This window comes from Notamacropus eugenii, chromosome 1 (genome assembly GCF_028372415.1).
Source record: "Notamacropus eugenii isolate mMacEug1 chromosome 1, mMacEug1.pri_v2, whole genome shotgun sequence".
NCBI lineage: Eukaryota > Metazoa > Chordata > Mammalia > Diprotodontia > Macropodidae > Notamacropus > Notamacropus eugenii.
The window spans coordinates 11834866-11858036 of NC_092872.1; the positions used below are offsets into that span (position 1 = coordinate 11834866).

At 38.7% G+C, this 23171-nt stretch overlaps 1 protein-coding gene across 2 annotated transcripts in view; it reads right to left on the reverse strand.

Moving 5' to 3' along the window:
• SETD2 (SET domain containing 2, histone lysine methyltransferase) overlaps nucleotides 1-23171 on the reverse strand; it is a 142863-nt gene that overhangs the window by 30476 nt on the left and 89216 nt on the right. For both annotated transcript variants that reach the window (XM_072653431.1, XM_072653422.1), the window contains 2 exons: nucleotides 16704-16838; nucleotides 7997-8136 (listed from right to left, as the gene is read on the reverse strand). In XM_072653431.1, the coding sequence (XP_072509532.1) occupies nucleotides 7997-8136; nucleotides 16704-16838 (275 nt within the window). The remainder of the gene's footprint in view (nucleotides 1-7996; nucleotides 8137-16703; nucleotides 16839-23171) is intronic.

The window sequence follows — 23171 nt, forward strand, 5'->3', positions numbered from 1 at the left end:
TTTTCTGCATCTATTGAGATAATCATATGGTTTCTATTACTTTTGTTGTTGATATGATCAATGATGCTAATAGTTTTCCTAATATTGAACCAATCCTGCCTTCCTAGTATAAATCCTACCTGACCATAATGTATTATTCTCGTGACAAGTTGCTGTAATCTTTATCCTAATAGCTTATTTAAAATTTTTACATCTATGTTATATGGGAAATTGGTCTATAATTTTCTTTTTCTGTTTTGGCTCTTCCTCGTTTAGGTACGAGAACCATAGGGGCACCTAGGGGGAGCAGTGGATAGAGCACCAGTGCAGGAGTCAGGAGGACCTGAGTTCAAATCTCACCTCAGACACTTGACACTCACTAGCTGTGTGACCTTGGGCAAGTCACTTAACCCCAACTGCCTCTTCTTGGGCCATCTCCAGCCATCCTGAGGAATATCTGGTCACTGGATTCAGATGGTTCTGGAGGAGAAATGAGGCTGGTGACCTGCACAGCCTTTTCTCACTCAAAACAAAGTCAAGTGCAAGTCATGTCATTATTTCTCTGATGGCATGGTCTTCTTCAGCAACGAAGGATGAACACACACACAGTAATATTTCTATTAAATACAACTATTAAGTTGTACTCTCAGTTAAAATTGAGTTTGTTGTACCCTCCTTGAATCCAATCAGATGTGAGTACCTCTCAAATAATGCTCATCTTCTTCCCCTTTTTCACTCTACTGTAAAATATTTTTGTGCCTCTTCCTGTGATGGAATTTATTTTTTTTCCTGTCTCCTCCTCTTCACATCTCCCATTACAATCCCTTCTCACCCATAAATCACATTTGTTATCACATCATTTAATTTATGCTCACTCCCTTTATCTATGTGTATCCCTTTTATATTTCATAATAAATATACAATTCTCAAGATTAACAAGTACCATCTTCCCTTATAGAGATGTAAACAGTTTGCCCATGTTGAGTAACAAATTTTTTTCCCCCTGTTTACCTTTTTATGACTTCTCTTGAGACCTGCATTTGAAGATCGAATTTTCTATTGAGTTCTGGCAACCCCTTATTTAATTGAATGTCCATCTCTTTGCCTGAAACATTATGCTCACTTTTGCTGGGAAACTGATCCTTTGGCTTATAAAATACACTATTCCAATTGCTCTGATCTTTTAACATAGAAGCTACAAGGTCCTGTGTGATCCTTACTGTAGTTCCTTGAAGTATTTTCTCCTTCACTTGATAGTTCTGAAATTTGGCAACAATATTCTTTGGCATTTTTCAATTGGGAATCTCTGTAAGGGTGGATTGGTGGATTCTTTTGATGACTATTTTGCCCTCTGAATCTAAGACATCAAGGCAGTTTTCCTTGATGATTTCTTGGAAGATATTGTCCAGGCTCTTTGTTTCATCATGGCTTTCTGGTAGAATAATAATTCTTGTATTTTCTCTACTTTTTTCCAATGAGATATTTTACATTTTCTTCAATTTTTTCGTTCTTTAGATTCTGTTTGGCTGATTCTTGAGGTCTCAAAGTCATTATCTTCTACTTGCCCATTCTAATTTTTTATAAATTGTTTTCTTCAGTTAACTTTTGCATCTTCTTTTCCATTTGTCCAATTGTTCTAGTTAGGTTTTGTATCTATCCATTTGCCCAATTTTCCTTTTTAATTCTTTGGTGAATTCTTTTTTTATATTTTTAAAATCATTGACCAGTTTTTCTTCTACCCCTCTAACTTAGCTTTTAAAATCCTTTATGAGCTCTTCCAAGAATGCTTTTTGGGCTTGAGACCAGATCATATTACCTTCTGAGGTTTCAGATGTGAGTACAGTCTCAATGCTGACCTCTTCCGTATTCATATTTTGGTCTTTGTCCCCATAGTAAGATTCTATGGTCTTTGCTTTTCTGGTTTGCTTCTTGCTCATGATGACTGCCCTTTTCCTGGATTTCTTTCTTTTCTTTTTTTTTTCATTTTAAATTTATTTAACTTTTAACATTCATTTTCACAAAATTTTGGGTTCCAAATTTTCTCCCCATTTGTCCCCTCCCCCCACCCCAAAACACCAAGCATTCTAATTGCCCCTATCACCAATCTGCCCTCTCTTCTATCATCCCTTCCTTCTCTTGTCCCCATCTTCTCTTTTGTTCTGTAGGGCCAGATAACTTTCTATACCTCTTTACCTGTATTTATTTCCTAGTAGCAAGAACAGAACTTGACAGTTGTTCCTAAAACTTTGAGTTCCAACTTCTCTTCATCCCTCCCTCCCCACCCATTCCCTTTGGGAAGGCAAGCAATTCAATATAGGCCATATCTGTGCAGTTTTGCAAATGACTTCCATGATAGTCGTGTTGTGTAAGACTAACTATATTTCTCTCCATCCTATCCTGCCCCCCCATTTCTTCTGCTCTCTCTTTTGATCCTGTCCCTCCCCAAGAGTGCTGACTTCAGATTGCTCCCTCCTCCCACTGCCCTCCCTTCCATCATCCCCCCTACCCTGCTTATCCCCTTTTCCCCCACTTTGCTGTATTGTAAGATAGGTTTTCATACCAAAATGAGCGTGCATTTTATTCCTTCCTTTAGTGGAATGTGATGACAGTAAACTTCATGTTTTTCTCTCACCTCCCTTCTTTTTCCCTCCACTAAAAAGTCTTTTGCTTGCCTCTTTTTTGAGAGATAATTTGCCCCATTCCATTTCTCCTCCCAATATATTTCTCACCCCTTAATTTCATTTTTTTAAAGATATGATCCCATCCTATTCAATTCACTCTGTGGTGTGTGTGTGTGTGTGTGTGTGTGTGTGTGTGTGTGTGTCTGTGTGTGTGTGTATTCACCCACTACCCAGATACTGAAAAGTTCCAAGACTTACAAATTCTGTCTTTCCATGTAGGAATGTAAACAGTTCAACTTTAGTAAGTCCCTTAAGACTTGTCTTTGCTGTTTACCTTTTCATGCTTCTCTTCATTCTTGTGTTTGAAAGTCAAATTTTCTTTTCAGCTCTGTTCTTTTCATCAAGAATGCTTGAAAGTCCTCTATTTCATTGAAAAAACTTTTTTTCCCCTTAAGTATTATACTCAGTTTTGCTGGGTAGGTGATTCTTGGTTTTAGTCCTAATACTTCCTTTGACTTCTGGAATATCATATTCCACACCCTTTGATCCCTTAATGTAGAAGCTGCTAGATCTTGTGTTATCCTGATTGTATTTCCACAATACTTGAATTGTTTCTTCTAGCTGCTTGCAATATTTTCTCCTTGACCAGGGAACTCCGGAATTTGGCCACAATGTTCCTAGGAGTTTCTTTTTTTGGATCTCTTTCAGGCGGTGATAGGTGGATTCTTTCAATATTTATTTTGCCCTCTGGTTCTAGAATCTCAGGGCAGTTTTCCTTGATAATTTCATGAAAGATGATGTCTAGGCTCTTTTTTTGATCATGGCTTTCAGGGAGTCCTATAATTTTTAAATTGTCTCTCCTGGATCTATTCTCCAGGTCAGCTGTTTTTCCAATGAGATATTTCACATTATCTTCCATTTTTTCATTCCTTTGGTTTTGTTTTGTGATTTCTTGGTTTCTCATAAAGTCATTAGCCTCCATCTGTTCCACTCTAATTTTGAAAGAACTATTTTCTTCAGTGAGCTTTTGAACTTCCTTTTCCATTTGGCTAATTCTGCTTTTGAAAGCATTCTTCTCCTCATTGGCTTTTTGAACCTCTTTTGCTAATTGAGTTAGACTATTTTTCAAGGTGTTATTTTCTTCAGCATTTTTTTGGGTTTCCTTTAGCAAGATGTTGACCTGCTTTTCATGCTTTTCTTGCATCTCTCTCATTACTCTTCCCAGTTTTTCCTCCACCTCTCTAACTTGATTTTCAAAATCCTTTTTGAGCTCTTCCATGGCCTGAGCCCACTGAATTTTGGATGTTTGGGATACAGAAGCCTTGATTTCTATGTCTTTCCCTGATGGTAAGCATTGTTCTTCCTTATCAGAAAGGAAGGGAGGAGATATCTGTTCATCAAGAAAGTAACCTTCTATAGTCTTATTTTTTTTCCCCCTTTTCTGGGCATTTTCCCAGCCAGTGACTTGACTTCTGAGTGTCCTCTCCATACCCCCCAGCCTCCAGATCTGCCCAGCCAGGGCTTGGGGTCTGAGATTCAAATGCTGCTTCCCAGCCTCAGGGCTTTGGGTGGGGCAGGGCTGCTATTCAGTGTGAGATTAAGTTCAGGCGCTCAGGTGGGGGCAGGGCCACCTCTCAGGCTCAGTTCCCTCAGGGGGTTTATGCAGAGACCTTCAACAATGGATCTGGGCTCCTGCCTGCTTGGGGAGCCCAGGTCTGCTGCCGCCTCTGCTTCTGCCTCCCTCCCGAGGGGGCCTGAGTCATGGGGACCCCCGCTCCCCTCTCAACGAGCCGAAAAGACCCTCCCACCAATCTTTGGCACCTGTGGAGGGACTTGCGTGGCTACTGGAGATTCCGTCCCTGAAGCCTGCATGGATCTGCTCCTCTCGGTGCAGCCCGGTCAAGGCAGGGCTGGGCTCTGCTCCGGGTCCGGGGTGTGTCGGACCTTTTCGTGTGGGTTTTTCAGGGCTCTCTGGAACAGAAATCTCCTCCACTCTGTTGTTCTGTGGCTTCTGCTGCTCCAGAATTTGTTGGGAGTTCTTCTTTACAGATATTTTATGGGCTATGGGTTCGGAGCTAGCATATGTGTATCCTTCTACTCGCCATCTTGGCTCCTCCCCCCCTTTCCCTGGATTTCTGCTTCTGGGGCACAGGGGGCTCTGTCCCATGTTTCTTATGCTGAGAACTTGAGTCTTTGTGTGTTGTGGCCTCAGGTTCTTTCAGCTGGAATACTGCAGTGTCTCTGGTTGCTGAGCTGGCTGGTGTGCCAAGGCAGAGGCAAGGAGAAATCTTTCTGAGTTTCCATAGGGTTACCCTGAAGCTCTCTGCGTGAGATGTGGAGGAGGGGTGGTCTGGCCACAGGAGATGATCTCCCCTGAGTTAGAACCCAGGCACGATCAGTGGTTGGTGAACCCCCTTCTATGCTGGTGTCTGCCCAATTCACTGGCTGAGCTAAGGCATGCCCTGTGGTCCTAGTGTTGCCGCTTACGGGCTTTACCCACTAAGGGCTCAGGATCTCCTCCTGGTTGGCTGAGGTGGGGCTACCTGGGAGAGTTCTGGTCCTGAACTGGTCTCCTTCAGTCACAGCAAAATGGACTTTCTTTGATGATCTCCCTAGCCTCCTGAGCTGAGAGACTGTTTTCCCCTTTACCTTATCCCACTATTTCAGGATTTTTCCTGGGACAGTATTCTCCGAGTTTGTCAAGGTCAACAAGGGGAGGGACAGAGGACTTACAGTCTACTCCACCATCGTGCTTTCCAGAAGTTCAAGTAGGTGACTATCAAACCTTCAATCTGTGGGCTGATAGTCTCAGGAGTGGATGCTGCTGTTATGTGTGTGGGAGGTGTGGGTGCCTGAGTTTTTTCTCACTCAGTTCTGCTGGATTCCCATCCTGTACTGTTAAGTTTGAGAATCCGCACTGTTGGTTCTGCTTCAGAAGTCCGCCTGGCAATTCCTGCTCTGCTCCACTATGGCAGACTCTATGCTGGTGCAGTCTGTGTGCTCTGTGCTCCTCCAGCCCTCAGGTTGTTCCGGGCTGAAAATCTGCCACACTCTCTCTCCTAGATGATTCTGCTACTCTAAAATTTATTCAGATTCTCTTTTTAGAAGTATCTGAAGGAATCTGTGCTAGAGCTAGGGTGAGTCTGTGCTCTCACTTTGTCATCTTGGCTACGCTCCGCCTCCCTTTCTCTGCCCTTTTTCTTCCTTTTGGGGTAGGGAGTGGTCTTTTTGGTCTCCCCTAAGACTTTCCCTTTTAGCTGAGATCCATAAATATCCAAGGCTCTGCTCATATCACAAGCACCTTGGTACTTAGTATAAGTAGCTCCAACATACGTGCTCCTTTCTCTTGAAATAAATCAAGTTACTACTCATTTCTTGTAAAGTTGTGACTTTTGGTTAACAGAAAGCAAAAACTCATCCCTCTTCTCAAGGAGCTCACAGTCTAATGGGAGAGACAACTTGCTAGCTTAGATCGCAAGATTCCAAGATCTGCACAAACAAGATAAAGACAGAATAAAATGGGGATATAATCTCAGATGGAAGGCATTAAGATTAAGGAAGACTGGGAAAAATTTCATACAAAAAGTAGAAGTTAACTGGGGCTCAAAGAAAACCAGCAAAGATAAGAGACAAAGATAAGGAGGAGGGCACATGGGAAATTCGGGGAAAATGCCTGAAGTTGGGAGATGTGAGTGTCCAGTAAGAGGAAAAACAAGAAGGCCAGTGTTGCTGTATTACACAGTCTGTGGAGGAGAGTAAGGTATAAAATTACTGGAAAGGTAGGAAAAGGTTTTTATGAAAGGCTTTAAAAGCTAAAGAATTTTATATTTGATTCTGGAGATAAGAGGAAGCTCCAGGAGTTTACTGAAGAGGAGGCTACAGTTTAGATGTGAGGTGATGGGGGCCTGTACCAATGTGATACAGACTTCCTTTCAGTATAGGAAGAGATTCTGGTTAAAACTATCAAGTTAAAACTGGCTGCTTTAGATAAGTTTTCTAATGAGGCCAAATTTAATAGCACTGCCTTCAATGAGCTACAACCAACTTAACACTAGGGAAATGTTTCCATAAAGTGTCCAACAACAGACTTACGAAAACAAAGGTTGGTTCCTTTATACTACAAACCACTTTCTATAGCAAACAAAAAAACAATCATTTTGAAAGCACCTGAAGGTTTACAAAATATTTTATAAACATAGTCAACTTTCAACTTTCACAGGGGTAACATTCTTAGAAAAGGGCATGAAAGTAAAAAGTATGAATATTCATACACTGAACCTATGGAAAATAGGGGCTTACATTCCTGTGACAGCCAAAAATTGTCACCTTCTGCTACAGATTGCTGAAAATACACTTTTCTACATAAAATTTTTCATTACAAAACAAATTTTGATAATATGCATTTTTCTTAAGATAGCAGCTAATCATGAAATAACTCACAAAATGCAGTACACAAAATAAAACTGGTAACATGTAAAACACTTTTTTCACTAGTAATTCCACAGAATTCTGTGCCCCTTTTGTGCTAACATCTCAATCAAAAACAAAACAAAAACAAAAAAACACTGATTTCAGACAATATTCACATTAACATATTCACAATAACACATTAAATCTACAGTACCATAAATACTGTACAGCAAATAAAATTCTCAAAATTAAAATTTTTTTATCTTGAATCTTACCTTCCACTATATCAGTTGGCAGTGTGAGGGCATTTTGCTGTGTATTATACTGGTGTAAACTTCTCTACTGTGGCCACCCTCCAAAAACCAAGCATGAGGTTGCAGGGACTTTAATCATTGCTGTTGGAAGACACTAAGACTGGAAAGGTCTCAACATCACCTCCAATACTCTCCTTCACAGATGATGGATAGCACTGGAGATCATGAAGGACAGAAGCTTGAAAGACTCTCTATCAGTGACATCTGCTTTGTGCCCTATTGAAGATCCTTAAGGGTCTCAGAATATGGGAGCACAGAAAGCAGAATCTAGTAGGCTACCAGCTGCTCCACAAACCTGCGTGCCATGTGCATAGCCATAAATGTGCTTGATTTCCAACACAAAAGTGAAAATATGGTTACTAATAAAATCACAAGGATGCTTAAAGCTATAAGCCACAAATGCGCAAATGTTGAGGATCAACTGAATGTATTACCATCTCATTTGGTCCTTTCAAGTTCATATAAAGTCATTGCTAGTTCCTGAACTACTTTAAAAAAGGTGTTTGCATCATGGTGGCTGCGTGCTGTTGACCACCCTTAAAAATCAGCTACTGTCATTCTACTTAGGCCTCTGGAATAGCAAATGACAAACATAAGACCAAATTCTGCAAGTGTTAACAACTAGCCAGTTACATAAGAAAAACTACACTTAAGGGTGAATTATGATTTTACCTTGTGATGACATGGTAATAGTAGATCTTTCCCTCTGGATCCCGGGCTGTTTTCCAGTTGGGAGGCAAGACGATGGTTTTTGGTTTAGGAGGTGAAGGTGGTGGCAAATCCAGGAGGTTATTTGTCACAACTAACTCTGGCTAAAGAAAGCCAAAAGGAATTTGTGGTCAGTGGTGGTCCTATCTGGGTGAAAAGGACAGAAAACCCTTTCATTTTGTAGCAAACAATTAAAATGGACATATGCCAACCGATGGACTGAGCTTTTGATTTGACTTATTTACATTCTAAAAATTTTAACATGAAGCTTTCTTAGCCAGGGGAACAATGGGTACCATTATCTGCAAAAGAAGGCACAGGGAAATGGATTTCTTTCTAAAATTTCATCAGCAATGGGTTATGAATACAATGACAAAACTAAAGAACGTCAGCTGGAATGGAAATTAGAGGTAATTCAGTCCAACCTATATAAGGCACAACAGTCCTTTACAGTAAATATTACAGTGAGAATCCACTCTTTTGCTTAAAAACCTCTAAGTGAAAAGGAAAACTTTAATTGTGATGAAGTACTTGCTTTCATCAAGGTGAAACTGGCCTCTTCAACTGTCACATGTTGCTACTGCTCTTGCCTGCTTTCTAAGGAGAAGGCAGAACAAGTCTAATCCCTCTTCCACATGACAGCATTTTGAATACCAAAGAACTTCCTCTAAGAAAACTGAGGACAGAAATAAATGTCTACTGAATACCAAAACATTCATAACAGTATTACTGGTGGTAGATCACAGCTAGAAACGTGTCCGTAAATATGAGAAGGGATGAAAAACTATCATATGAATGCAATGGATTATTACTATGCATTAAGGAAAAATATCAAAGGTTCAGAAAGACATGAGATTTGTTTAAATTTATACATACTAAAATAAGTACAACCAAGACATGTACTACAACAATGTGAATGAAAAGATAACCAAGAACAAATCAAAATATATTTAATTGAAAAAAAAACTGAAGGTTTCAGAGATATCCAAACATCTCTCTCCTTTACCACCATGAAGAAATGTGAACACATATATATTTAAAATTTTTATCATTTTTGGTTTTGGTTTTTTTTTTTGCTTAACTGTTTGTCCTTCCTTAAGCAAAGCTTCAATGTGGAGAAAGAGGGTACTTGAAATGTCCAAAAACCAAAATACTGCTTTTACTTATATGAAAACAATCATAAAAGTTTCCAAGGAGTCTCTTCTCCAGATGCAACTTTTGCAATTCCTTTGGCTGATCTTCATATAGCATTCTCTACCCTGCCCTCCTTGCTTTTTGGTGGTCATTAGCACTTTCATCAGAGGGAAAGCAAAACAAATAAAACAATCACTAAAAATAGATTATTTGGGCAAGGTAAGGTTTGGAGTCTACATGTAAGTCTTTGTGTCTGTGCTTACACAGTTCTTTTCACACGGGGCTCCCAAATATACCTGCAAGTCCAACCCAACTTTTCTCTTTGAGGAAGCACTTCTTAATTCTTGAAGTCAAGGTTGATCTCTCCTACATACTGTCTTTCAATTTAACTTCTATGTACACTCTTTCCCATAAACTGTCTCACATATATATTAGTGTTGTTACCCCAACTACAATAAACTCTATTATGGGAAGAAGCAGTCTAAAATTTCTTATCTTCCACGGCCTGGCAATAGGCTAAGAGAGCAGGCATTCACCAAATACTTATAGATTCGCTTTATATGTGACACATAAAAAGCACCATGTTCCTGTATCCCTAATGTATAGTACTATGTGAATGAACCTGTATTTTCACTAATTGGCATATTCCTCCCAATAATGCAGACAGCAACATGCAGAAACTCATCCATTCTATGTCAATGTTGGTCATGTCTTCCCACAATTCTATTCAACATATGGAAAGGGGGGGTGAGTGGAGAGAACATTTCTTGAGCTCTCCATGAAACATACAGACTATTAGTTATCATTTGCAATCACTACATTACTAGCTCCATTTGTTTTTTAATCATACATTTCTTTGACATACAATACAAACTACCACTCTTGAATAATTCATCAAACAGAATATGTTGCAGCCTGCTCAAGCTCAATTTGTGCTTCGCCATTACTCTATAAAATGATCCTTAATTTCCATTCCTTTGCAACTATTTTATTCCATAACTTATAGCTACATACCATTACAAGAAGAACAGTAATACACTTTTGTTTCAATATAGCCCTTCACAATCCTCTGCCTACTCAATACTGGAACGAGGTCATTCTCTATATGCAGTGTTGGCCTAAAATAGATACACATGCACATACATGCAATAAGCTGTGTAAGTCTGTCCATATCATAGTCGACATAAGTCTTCTTTATACCCTTGGATTTGCCAGTGGGTCTAGTTAATAACTGAACTATCCTGACTGATTAGAGATTTAATTTAACAGGTTCTAAAACCTTCTAGCTACCAACCCCCAAAATGTCACATATATACATCAAGAAAAAAAAAAATCTGGGGGACCTCACCATTTATAGGAAATTGTCCTTTGACTGGGACTCTATGATGGAGATCCTCCATAAGAATGGCAAACATTATTAAGAAGTATCTCTTTTTTAAGTCTTGTTTATTATTAGTAACTAAGGGAATAAAAAAATTCTCTTATGTCTTTTTAAAGAATTCTGCATTATTTAACACGTTTGGGGAGACACCTTGTTACAGGAGGGTCTTTAAGGTAAGATTTTGTTCTACTGCATCAAATGCTTTTTTAAAGTCAAATAAAAAGCAGAGTGGGATCATGTATTACCAGCACCATTCAGTCAAATGTATGAATATAAAGATGAATTTTTACTGTGAAACACTGTTCCCAAAAGACAATGTTAGGAATTTCCTCTATGAATGAATAAAAATTAATAAATGGTAAAGTTGGTATATGGTTCAATCAACTGATCAAAAAGCATTTATTAACACATACCATTTGCTAGCTGTTGTTGTAGGCACAGAGATACAAAGACAAAAATGAAATTAATCCTGACTCAAGTAGCTAATGTTTTCTATGGAAGAGATAACATGTACATAAACAGAAAATATATATAAGATAAGGTGATTGAGGGAAATCACTAGTAGTTGGGGGGAATAGTGAAGTCTTCATATAGGTGGTACTTTTGCCAAGTCCTGAAGGAAGTAAGGGATTTTATGACGAGGCAAGGAGAGACGTAATTCCAGGCATGAGAAATGGGAAGTAAAAAAAACACAAACAGAGATGGGAAATGGAGTATTACCTATTAGCAATAACAAGAAAGCCAATTTTGTTAAACTACTAAAGACAGGAAGAGGGAAAATAAATGTGGAAAGGTAGTTTAGGGCCGGACCATAAAGGAATTTAAAAGCCAAAATACATGAGGTAATGAGGCAGCAGAGCATTTAAGTAGGAGAGTAACATGGTCAGATCTGTGCTTAATGAAGACCATTTTGGCAGTTATTTGGAGAACTAAAATAGGAAAAGACAAGAGGCATGGAAAACCAAGGAAGTCACTGAAATTATCCAGGATGAAGATGGTAAGGGCTTGAACATAAGGCAGTGGCCATGTGAAAAGGGGAGTAACATGAAAGATGAGGGAAGAAGTAAGGAGAAGAAAATAACATCAAGGTTATAAACCTGGAAGAATGTAAGAATATTAGTGTCTTTGACACAAGTAAGGAAATTGGAATGGAGGTGGGCTGGAAAAGAGAAGATAATGAGCTCTCTTTAGACATGCTTAGTTTGAACATCTCCAATATGAAATGTGTAATAGCTAATTAATGATAGGGTAATGAAGTCCAGACTAGGTCTTGATATATAGATGTGAGAGCCACTGTTACTGAAATGATTATGAAACCAATGAGAGAACAGAGATTAGATAGTTTAACTATTTAGTAGGTAGGCACTTAATAAATGTTTATCAACTAATTTATATTAAGTGCTTACTGTGTGCCAAGAACTGTTCTAGGCTCTGAAGATACAAAGCAAGGCAAAAACATGGTCCTTGCCTTCAAGTAATTCACATTCTCCAGAAGACAAAACATAAAAAAGAAGCTGGAAAGCAGAGATAGTAGGGAGAGGGAAAAGAGGTACCAGAGGTGGGCAAAGGGGCCAGTAAGGAGAAGGAGCAGACCACAGACTAATCAGGAAGCAGAGTGAGCACCATGGTTGAAGCTGCTCCCAACAGACTGGACCCAGGTGGAGACTCACCAATCACCAAGTTGGCCTAAGGGTGGGGTCACCCTGAGGTAGGTAAGGCAACCAGTGCAAAGGTGAAGCAGCTAGGGAGAATAAGCAGGAAATAAAGAATAAGAATAGGATTAGGCCTAAAAAAGATCCCTTCAGAACATTTACAGTTAAGTAGAGGAAGGTCAACAGTATTAAAAGCAACAGACAGGTTCAGAATAATGAGAAATTAAAAAAAAAAGAAAAAGACTACCAGAAATAGCAATTAAGAGATGGCTTGTAAATCTAGAGACAGTAGTTTCAGCTCAGTTATGAGGTCAGACTGGTAAAGGTAGGGAGCCAAGACTGTGGAGTAGAAAGAGGCACCTACTCTAGCTCTCCCCACATAGTCCATAAAATACCTATAAAAAATGACCCTAAACAAATTCTAAAGCAGCAGAAGCCACAAAATGACAGAGTGAAAGAGACTCCCAGCCCAAAACAGCTGGAAGGCCAACAGGAAAGGTCTACGGCACCGCACTGTGGTCAGGTTACAGTACTTGGAGCGCAGCCCAGCCTTGGCCCCACCATGGCAGGGACAAGACCTGAGCAGGCCTCAGGGCAACAGCTGAGATTCCCAGATTACTCAACCCACAAATGCCCAAGGCAGCTTCAAAGGTCAGTGAGAAAGCACTTTCACCTGGGTGAGAAGAGAACGAGGTGGCCAGCCACAGCAGTGGATGAGGCACAGTGTCCATTTTAGGAGCTCTCAGCCTACAGACCCTGGGGGAATCAAGCTGCTGATCTGGATCTCAGCCCTGAGTGATGGTCCTGGGATGAGGAGGAGCACTGGCTGGTGGAGGAGGTTGTGGAGAGGAAATTCTACTCGCAGATCCTCAGCAGAAAAGCTCATGGTTCTTCCCAGACCAGATAGCAGGCCAGGAGAGAAGTAAACTCCCCTCCCTTGACTGTGCCACCTTGGAGGATCTGAGAACTTACAGGTCCCTAGAGAATACCCTCCACCTGACAAAGGACTCAAAAGTCAAGTAACAGGCTGGGAAAATGCCTAAAAAAGGGGAAAAAAATGAAACTATAGAAGGTTACTTTCTTGATAAACAGGTATTTTCTTCCATCCTTTTGGATGAGGAAGAACAATGCACACCATCAGAGGAAGACATCAAAATTAAGGCTTCTTTGTCCAAAACCTCCAAAATAAACATGCAACGGTCTCAGACCATGGAAGAGCTCAAAAAGGATTTTGAAAATCAAGCAAGAGAGGTGGTGGAAAAATTGGGAAAAGAAACGATGTGTGTGTTTATCCTTTGTTGCCGAAGAAGACCATGCCATCAGAGAACAATGACATGAGTTGTACTTGACTTTGTTTTGAGTGAGGGAGGGCTGTGCAGGTCACCAGCCTCACTTCTCCTCCAGAGCCATCTGAATCCAGTGACCAGATATTCATCAGGATGACTGGAGATGACCCAGGATGAGGCAACTGGGGTCAAGTGACTTGCCCAAGGTCACACAGCTAGTGAATGTCAAGTGTCTGAGGTGAGACTTGAACTCAGGTCCTCCTGACTCCTGCACTGGTGCTCTATCCATTGCACCACCTAGCTGCCCCTGGGGAAGAAATGAGAGTCATGCAAGAAAATCATGAAAAGCGAGTCAACAGCTTGCTAAAGGGGACCACAAAAAATGCTGAAGAAAATAACACCTTTAAAAATAGACTAACCCAATTGGCAAAAGAGATCCAAAGTCAATGAAAGAATGAAAGAAGAATGCTTTAAAAAGCAGAGTTAGCAAAATGGAAAACAGGGTTCAAAAGCTCACTGGAGAAAATAGTTTTTTAAAAATTAGAATGCAGCAGATGGAAGCTAATGACTTTATGAGAAACAAGATATTAAAACACAAAACCAAAAGGAAAGGTAGGGAAATGAGTAAGAAGAAAATAGAAACAGTAAATATAAACAGTTTTTGCTAGGAATTTGGTTGAGAGAGAGAGAGAGAAATAAAGGATAAGTGCTTCAAGGGGACACTAAATCTAGTGAAGGTTTTTTTGTTTTTTAAGGATAAGGAGACTTGGATATATTTGAAAGCAACAGGGAAGGAACTAATAGAAAGGGAAAGATTTAAGACTATAGGGAAAAGAGATGATTGGGGGAGGGGGCAATCTACTGGGGAAGCAAAGAGAGATGGGATCAAAATTGCATATAGCAGAGTTAGTGTCTTCCTAAGAAGGGCCACAGCATGAGAGACTAGAGAAAAGGAGTAAGGAGTGGGGGAAAATATCAGTTTTGAGATGAAGAGGGAGCTCATAGCAAATATGTCTCTTATTTTCTCAGGCGTTTATGAGGCAAGATCAGAATAAAACAATGCTTACTGAAGTTTAGGCTCAGTTTAAGGCTTTACAACAAATCTGTAGTGGACTTAACAAGATGTGATTTCCTCCAGCTCTTTTCAGAAAAACATGCAGAAGGGAGTATAGTGAGAGTGACTGATATTTTTGGTTAGCTTTAAAAAATATAAAACCTGTTCTTTTTTTTAAGGCTTTGTTCTGTGTGTGCGTTCATCCTTCGTTGTCAAAGAAGACAATGCTTTGTTATCATCAACTTTTTGCTGATACTCTCAGAGTTGATCCTTCAACACTCTAAAAACTGTGTTGTTTCCAGATTGGAGTTCCTCTTTGTGTACTTGGTTTAATCAAACTGCTTTTTAATTTTTTTCCTTCAGCACCGTTTTTACACATTTTTCCCCCAGTTTTTTGTCCAGTTATGAGCCTACTTTCAGTTTAATTCTTAAATGTCTTTGCAATGACTTTTGAAATTAGGTCTTTTATCAATCTTTCTTTAAACTTAGATGTTGTTTTGCATATCTTCCCAATATTTTATAATAATGATCAATCTTACACCATTTCACAAATGAACTTATATTTTAACCTGATGTTCTCTCCTTGTTAGCAATCTCACTTTGTACTTGACAAAGGATGATTGTTGTTAGTTCGGTGATGAAATCAGAAGCCAGAGCACAAAGGGAGTTGAGAAATGAGAGAAGAGAAAATAAATGCAACCAAAGTAGATAGCTTTTGGTAAAGCGATATGAGATACAGGATGATAGGTTGAAGAGTCAGGTTTACTAAGGGCTTATGAAGGACAGGAAGATACAGGCATAGCTGTATCTGTACAGCAAGAAATAAGAGAGCAGAAAGGAAGAGCTTGAAAATTAAGAGGGCAAGGGAAGATAACCGTGGGCAGAAATCTACCAGAGGCGATATGATCATGGGTACAAGGGGGGGGGGGGGGGCGGGAGAGGAGAATTGGCTTTAGTGGAGGTAGCCACATTTTCATCAGAGACTTAAAAAAGAAAAGAAAGGGAGATGACATCAAGAGATTCTGAAATGTAAAAAAGAAAGTGCTCAGTGAATAGCCTCTATATTCTTAGCAGAGAAGAAATCTGCTAACAGGGTACAGGAAGGAGGTAGTGTCAGAGGCTTGAGGAGAGAAAAGTTTCGAAATAATTGCTTTTAGAAGTGAGATTTTTAAAAAAATTAAAAAGAGTAAATAGACTAGCCTGCTACAGTAAGGGAAAAATTGAGGTTAGACAAAAAAATTAGGAATAAGTCTAGTCAAGCAAGTTATGTCACTTTGTCCAGCATCCTTTAACTGCCTGGGAACAACAGCAGAGAAGGAATTGGTGGAAATAAATAATCCAGAGGCTGAACTGGGTTAAGCTGGAAAAACAGTAGCAAGGAATTAGAAGGGAGCAGAGGTCTGTAATATTCAACTATCCCAGGGTCAAACCAGGGAAGAGAACAAAGTGAAATCAGAGCAAAGGGGGAGATTCTAAAAAGCAGGAAAATGGGAAGGTCAAGGCAAAGATGAACAGAAGAGTTAGAAGACAATAGGAAAAGGAGTTCATAGACAAAGGAATTTCTTAATTCATGAACATGGAAGTACAACACTTGTGGGAGATGGTGATTTGAAGAATGACATTCGCAATGGCATAAAAACACTCACCCTTCTTCCTCATTAAAATTATTACTCTTTGTGTTTCCAAAACTCCCTTTGGGAACGTATTTTATCCTGCCAGGACCAAGTTCCCTTGTAGAATTTAGTTCATGGGCTCCCATCCATGTTTCTTCTGAACCCTTTAAAAAACTCTTAGTTGCCTTATTTTCTTTCTATTTAAATTCTCTCAAATTCTATGGGTACATGTCACTATACTTATTTCCTTTTCTTCTCTATCACAACCACTCAGATGCTTTGGTCATCCTTCCCCCAAAGGTCCTCATCATTTTCACCTAACTATTGTCTATGACAGTCTAAACAATAATAATCAACAAAAGGATGCAATAAACAGATAAAGAGGAAGGTGCTGGTACCACCTCTCAATATGAAATACAGGAAAGAAACAAAAATAAACAGAATGTACTTTGAGGAATACTTAAAAAATCTGTGAGGAACCAGAACAAAAAATTGGTAGAAACATGGTGAGCAATGAATAAATAATTAACTACAAGAAAAATATTTCTTACCTGCTGTAAGGGCTGAGGCTGCCCTGCTGCGACTATTGTAGTCACTGCTGCTGCTGGCTGTACCACTACACCCTGTGGATGAGCTGTAAATATCTGTTGCCCTTGAATGTACTGAAGCCCTGGTTGTGTGTAGCTCTGTGACAGAGAAATAAGGAAAATGAAACTATAATAAACAACATATTAATTATAAGATAATATAATTAAAAGTGGAATCTTCTAACCAAGATAAAGTTTAGGTTATCACATTTGGAAACAAAGCTTTAAAATTTTCATAAGCTTTCTTGACTCATCAATATTTATATGGAGACACAAATAATAAGGAAATGTAGATTACGCACACACACACACGCGCACACACACACACACACGCATGCATGCAACACAGTAAAGCCCAACATGAAATCACCCAGCGCTTTTAAAAACTTTTGCGAAGTTTGAAAGGGAAAAAATATAGTGTACCACAGGGGTAAAAACTTTTCTTCAAGGGTCTTTTGTGTTCCCAACACCAACTTATTTTTTTCTGTCATAGAAGAGCACTTAAAAAATATGGTGATTAGCTGAGCTTCTCAAATGTTTGGGTTCCAGACAAGAGAAATTAATTTAATTGTGTAAAAGCCAAGTACCACAGTGCTGAAAATAACCTTATACTGCTTTTCATAGAACCTTCTTAACCCTAGTACTACTTCTACCATCCCAGAAAAGGACAAAGGGAGGGAGTGAATCAAAGTGCAGAATTTTGTGGGAAAATTAAACCCAAGGAATCAAAGAAACGAAAGAAATGAAAGCAACCTTGGCAGTCATTTTCAGCACTATTTTACTCCTAACTCAGGATCCCTCCCTCCCACCTGGGCCTTTTATAAGACTGGGTCTGCCCATCTCGCCTATGCTAGAAATAAAGGGGCTATTCACAGGTCCAAACCCATTTCCACTCAACTGAATAACCCCTACTTAGGGAATCTAGTGTCTCCTCACCATCTTAATGCTGAAATTAAGTGTGGACACCTGATCTGCATAACCCAGTACGGTTCAGAACTGCTAGACTCCCAATAACCTCCCCTGTAATTGGGATTACAGGCATCTGTTACCAGGCCCAGAGGATTTTCTTTCTGTAGTATGATTTACAGATGATCACACAATCTCTGCTTGAGCACTTCTTCAGAAATCATTGGCTTTCAGAAAGCTTGCAAGGCAGCTCATTCCATTATTTGAATTGTTAGAAAATTCCTGAGTCTCCCTCTCACTTTTACCTATCTCAACTTTTATAGCCTGAAGCTATAAAAGACATCTTTTAGAGGTCTAATCTTTTATATATCAGGTCTTTATATATATTTGAAAAAATGTTATCTTTTTTCCTAATCCAATGTCCCACTGAAGCTGGGTTCTTAGTTATGCCACTGGAACATAAGCTTTGGCAGGTTCTACCATGCTAGAAAGGAATGGTATAAGGAAAAATGGCTCTCACGCCAATGCAGTCCTCTTGCACTTGGTGAGTAACTGTCAGAAAAACAAATAGTAGGTACTAAGGATCACAGTTTTAAGGTCACCTGGCAACTAACTTAGCTGTTAATTAACTGTTGGTATTCTAACCAAGATCCTTTAACAGTGATCAGACAGGTAACCTACCACAGTAAATGAATCATTTCAAATTATGACATTTTCAATATAAATGAAATTAGAAGACAAAAAGAAGTTGCAGCTAAATGTATGGAGGTCTCACAAGTCTTTGGAGGAGAAAATAAATGGATTGATTTAAATGTTAATCTAAGTGTATGAAAAAACTTTTCATGTATTTGTAAAAAGCACTTCTGTTGCATCTGAAAATATACAACATTCTACTGCAGAGGATAAAGAGGAAAAGAAATTCTACCAGTTCAAGGCAATATATAATTTTATATTTGGTGACATTAATGCAAAGGTGGGCATAAGGGAAGATAGTAAAAACTCATCTAACGATGAGATTAAGGAGTAAGATATACAACACAGAAGTCAGAAGCCTACACTGCCTGAATTCTCTGGTTCAAAAAAGGAACCTGGAGGCACTGGACATGGTAAAGCACAACTAATCAAAACAAGACATTGCTACTTATAACTAGCATCAAAAAATAAAATTAAGTATATCTTAGTAGGCATGATATAAATGGTCATGAATTTGGGAACCATTTCCCAGTCACCTGTTTGTGTACAGTCAGACTACTGACCAAAATCAGTACTAAACTGGAAGTAAACTATATGCAATTCTAAACAATTCCAACCTCACCTGTGCAGAAAAACTACTGGTGTCAAAAAAAGGGAAATGTATAAAAACCAAACTCACACAAGCCAAAGTGATTGTTCTATGTTCCATCCTCTCCAGGAGACTGCCCTCTCTGATGTTCCCATTCTCCCATTTATCTTCAAGTTGTCCCTGGAATGGTACACTGCTATCTGCCAGGCATTATGCCAAGCATTTAAAAACATTATCTCATTTGTTCTCACAATTATCCTGGGAGGGAGATGCTGTTATTATCCTCACTTTACAGCTGAAGAAAGGGAGGCAGAGCTTACACAGCTAGGAAGTGTCTATGGCCACCTGAGAACTCACACCTGACATGCCTCACTCCAAGCCCAGCAGCCTACCTACTGGGCTACTTCCTTACTGCCAAAAGACCTGCTCACACGGCCTCCCATCTTCAAAAAGACCCTCACTTGATTTATCCCACACCTTTCCTCACTGCTGCAGCTGAACTCCTTGACAAAGTCATCTTACCCATCCTACAATAAAATACCTCTCATTGCTTGCCTTTCATTCCCTGCAGTTTGGCTTCCAAACCTATTATTCAATCAAAACTGCTTTCTTCAAAATATACCTAAAGTCTCTTAACTGTCAAATCCAATGATCTTTTCTCAATTGCTATCTTTCTTGACCTCACTGGAGGAGGACACCTTTGATCTTCCTTAATGCTCTCCTTTCTCTAGGTTTCTGTGATGCTGGTTCTGTGTCCTTTGCTGGACTTTCATTCAAGTCACACTCTACCCTTGCCCCTGACTAACTATGGTATCACACAGGGATCTGTCCTGAGCTCTTCCATACTATTTCACTTGATGACCTCATCAGCTTCCATAGATTCAATTATCATCTACATGCTGATGATCACTGAATCTACTTTATACACAGACCTATCTTCTCTTCTGAACTCCAGTCTCCCATTTCCAGCTGGCACTGGACATCTCAAACCATAGAAGTCTTGTAGGCTTAAATTCAACATGTCCAAAACTGATCTCATTATCTCTCCCCTAACCCTAACTTTGCCATAACTGTGGAGGACATCATCATACTCCCAGTCCCTCAGTTGCAACCCAAGTGTCATCCTCTGTTCTTCACACTCTTTCACTCCCCAAATCCAATCTGTTGCTAAAGCCTGTCAATTTTACCTTTTTAATGCCTCCCACATGCATCCCCCTCCTCTCCTCTGACAGTGCAAGCTCTCAGCATCCCACACCTGTCTGCCCATCACAAGTCTCTCTCCATTCTAGTCCATCCTCCATTCAGCTGTCAAAGGGATCTTCCTAAAGCACAGGTCTGACCATGTCACACCCTCCTACTCAATAAAACCTTGTAGCTCCCTATCACCTCTAGAATTAAATAGAGAAGTGTGTGACATTCAAAGCCCTTCAAAACCTGCCCTGCTCACCCCACTCCAACTTCCACAGATTTTACCAGACTGCCAAAGGGGTCCATGATACAAACAAGCTGAAGAAACCCTGATTAAGAATAGGAAATCATTCAAAAACCTTATGAATATCTTCTCATAAAACAAAAAATTAAAGAAAGGAAAACAAGTTTTTCAAAAAGCTTGGTGAACAAAGCAATCAAGCTAAATTCTAGCAATGTTTCGGATAAAACTGGGAAGACAGTGGACAGATAAATAATAAAAAGGTCTACTGAAGTCCCTCCAAGAAACTATCCTATTAATGATAAAGGAAGCATGTCTGGATACTCCCCATTAAGGAAGCAGAAATGGCATTAAGACAGATGGGAAGATACAATTTAGCTAGCTCAAGCACACAGAAGCGATAGATGCTAAAACTGACAACGTTTAGATTACTGAGGCAGTAATGTCTCAAGCTATGTGCCTAAAGAATGGCAATTCATGATCTCCAAAGACTCAAAGGAAAAGAGATACATACTGAGCATGTCTTGGCTTCAGCATGCTACCGCTGATAAACAGCTCTTGAAGCAAACATAAAAAACACTGTCCAAGAAGAAAGTTCTTCAACAAATTTTATCATTTTTTCTAAGCTCTATAAAGTATCCCCCAGGTAGTTTGATTGGTATAGAATAAAATTTGTTAGATTAGGTAATATAACTTACTATATTGGAACAGTACAACCATAAGCATAAGACTATCTAAGGCCTTCTTTACTTCGTTAATGATTGTTTTAGAATTGCTTTTATGTAAGTATTAAACATTATTTCCACATGTTTTATGCATTTTCTAATTCTTTAAAATTGCAATCCTCTATTTTTTACTTATAGATTTTATTTTTAATATGCACAAATCCTACTGATTGTGGTGGGTTTATTTTGTATTCTGCTACTTCATCTAAGTTACTATCTCAACTATAAAATTCAAGAGCAAGAACACACGTTTTCATTTTCCTTCTTCTCAGCTTGTCTTTAATTTCTCTCTTGTGTTACTACAGTTTCTAGTATTTCTAGAACTAGATCAAGTAGTTGGAAAAGGGGGTTTAATACTTGTATTTACTGGAAAGTTTCCTCATGGTAAAGAGGTTTCACATGTATCCTTTTTTACATTAAAAATGGTAATTCTATGCCAGTTTTTGTATTTTTTTTTTAGCATAAATAAGTGCTGGACTTTAACAACTTTTCTTTTTAAAAAATCTGCTGTTAATGGTTTGAAGTTGTCTTTGTTTTCAATATGATTGTACTGTTTTCTTAATGCTGCACGTTCTTGTATCCTTGGCATCAATCTAACTTGGACTTAGTGATAAACTATCAAAAAACCAAGGAGATACTTTATTGAGTGAGGAAAAATAACAAAATATATTCAGAGGTCTAGAAGTAGAAGGAAAATAATAATAATAATAATAAAAAAAATCAGGGTGAAGAGTATTCCCCAAAGTTATTTTGTACTAGTCATAAAATAGAAAGTAACTCAGTAGAACACACTAGAAAAGGACAAGTTGGAAACAAATTCAACAAACTCAGTGTTCAACAAACTCAAAATGACTTTGTGACCTGAATATTAGAGGATATGTCATAAAAATAGAGAACCCAAATGGACAACCTTTCACATTTAGGACTGGAGGATGGGGAAGAATTGTAACTCAACAAGAGATATGATTATTAAACTAGATAATTTCAATGATATGAAATTGAATTTTTGCAGTAAAAACTGATACAACTAGGATAAGGACATGTTGACTGGGAAAAATTTTTTATATCATGTTTCCATTAAGGACCTTACATCCAAGAAATATAGGAAACTAATATGAATATCAAGACCAAAGCCACTTCTGAAAGGATAAGTGGTTCAAAGGACATGAACAGTTTTCAAAAGAAGATTCAAAAACTATTATTGTCCTGAAAAATTATTCCAAATAAAAAATGTCATACAGCATTTATGTAGCTTTAAGATTTCCAAAGAACTTTATGTGTTATCTCATTTGATCCTCACAACAATCCTGTGAAGTAGGTGCTATTATTTTTCAGATGAAGAAACTGAGTCTGACGGAAACTAGATGACTTGCTCAGGGTCATGTTAACTCTTAAATCTCTGGGGCAGGACATAAATCCAGGTCTCTCTAACTCCAGACCTAGCATTATCTATCCATGGTACCACTTTGTTTCTTTATTGGAAATGAGTATCAAAACAGACCTGAGTTTCAAACTAATGGCCAAACTGGCAAAGCATGAAAAAGACAGAAATAGTCAATGCCAGAGAAGAGAGGAAAATTATTCTGGAGACCCATTTTTAGTTATGCTAATGAAGTAAACTAAACATTCAATCAGTTTCTTCTATCTATGTTCCTCTCTAGCCTGTAGGGGAAGGAATTTCTACTGAATTTTTAAAAAGTACAAAACAAAAAACAGGTTTTTCTTTTTATCCAATGTAGCAATTTTGTAGCGGCAAAGACTTAGAAATAAAGTAGATAGGAAATGGCTAACAACTAAAAATAAGTGAATGTAATGGGATATTACTGTGCCTTAAGAAATGATTAACAAAAAAGAATTCAAAGAAACAGAGCAGACTCATATGAACAGAACTAGGAAAACAAAACAACAATGTCAGTGGAAACAAAATCAAAACTGAATACTGTGAGATTCTACTTTGATGCACTGGCTGGTTTTCCTGAACTGTTTTTGACCTCCTTTTTATTTTTTAGTCAGGAAAGATAGCTCTCCATAAGGGCGGAAAAAGGAAAATGTATGGAAATCAAGATATGGTAAAAACAAAACAGCAAAAA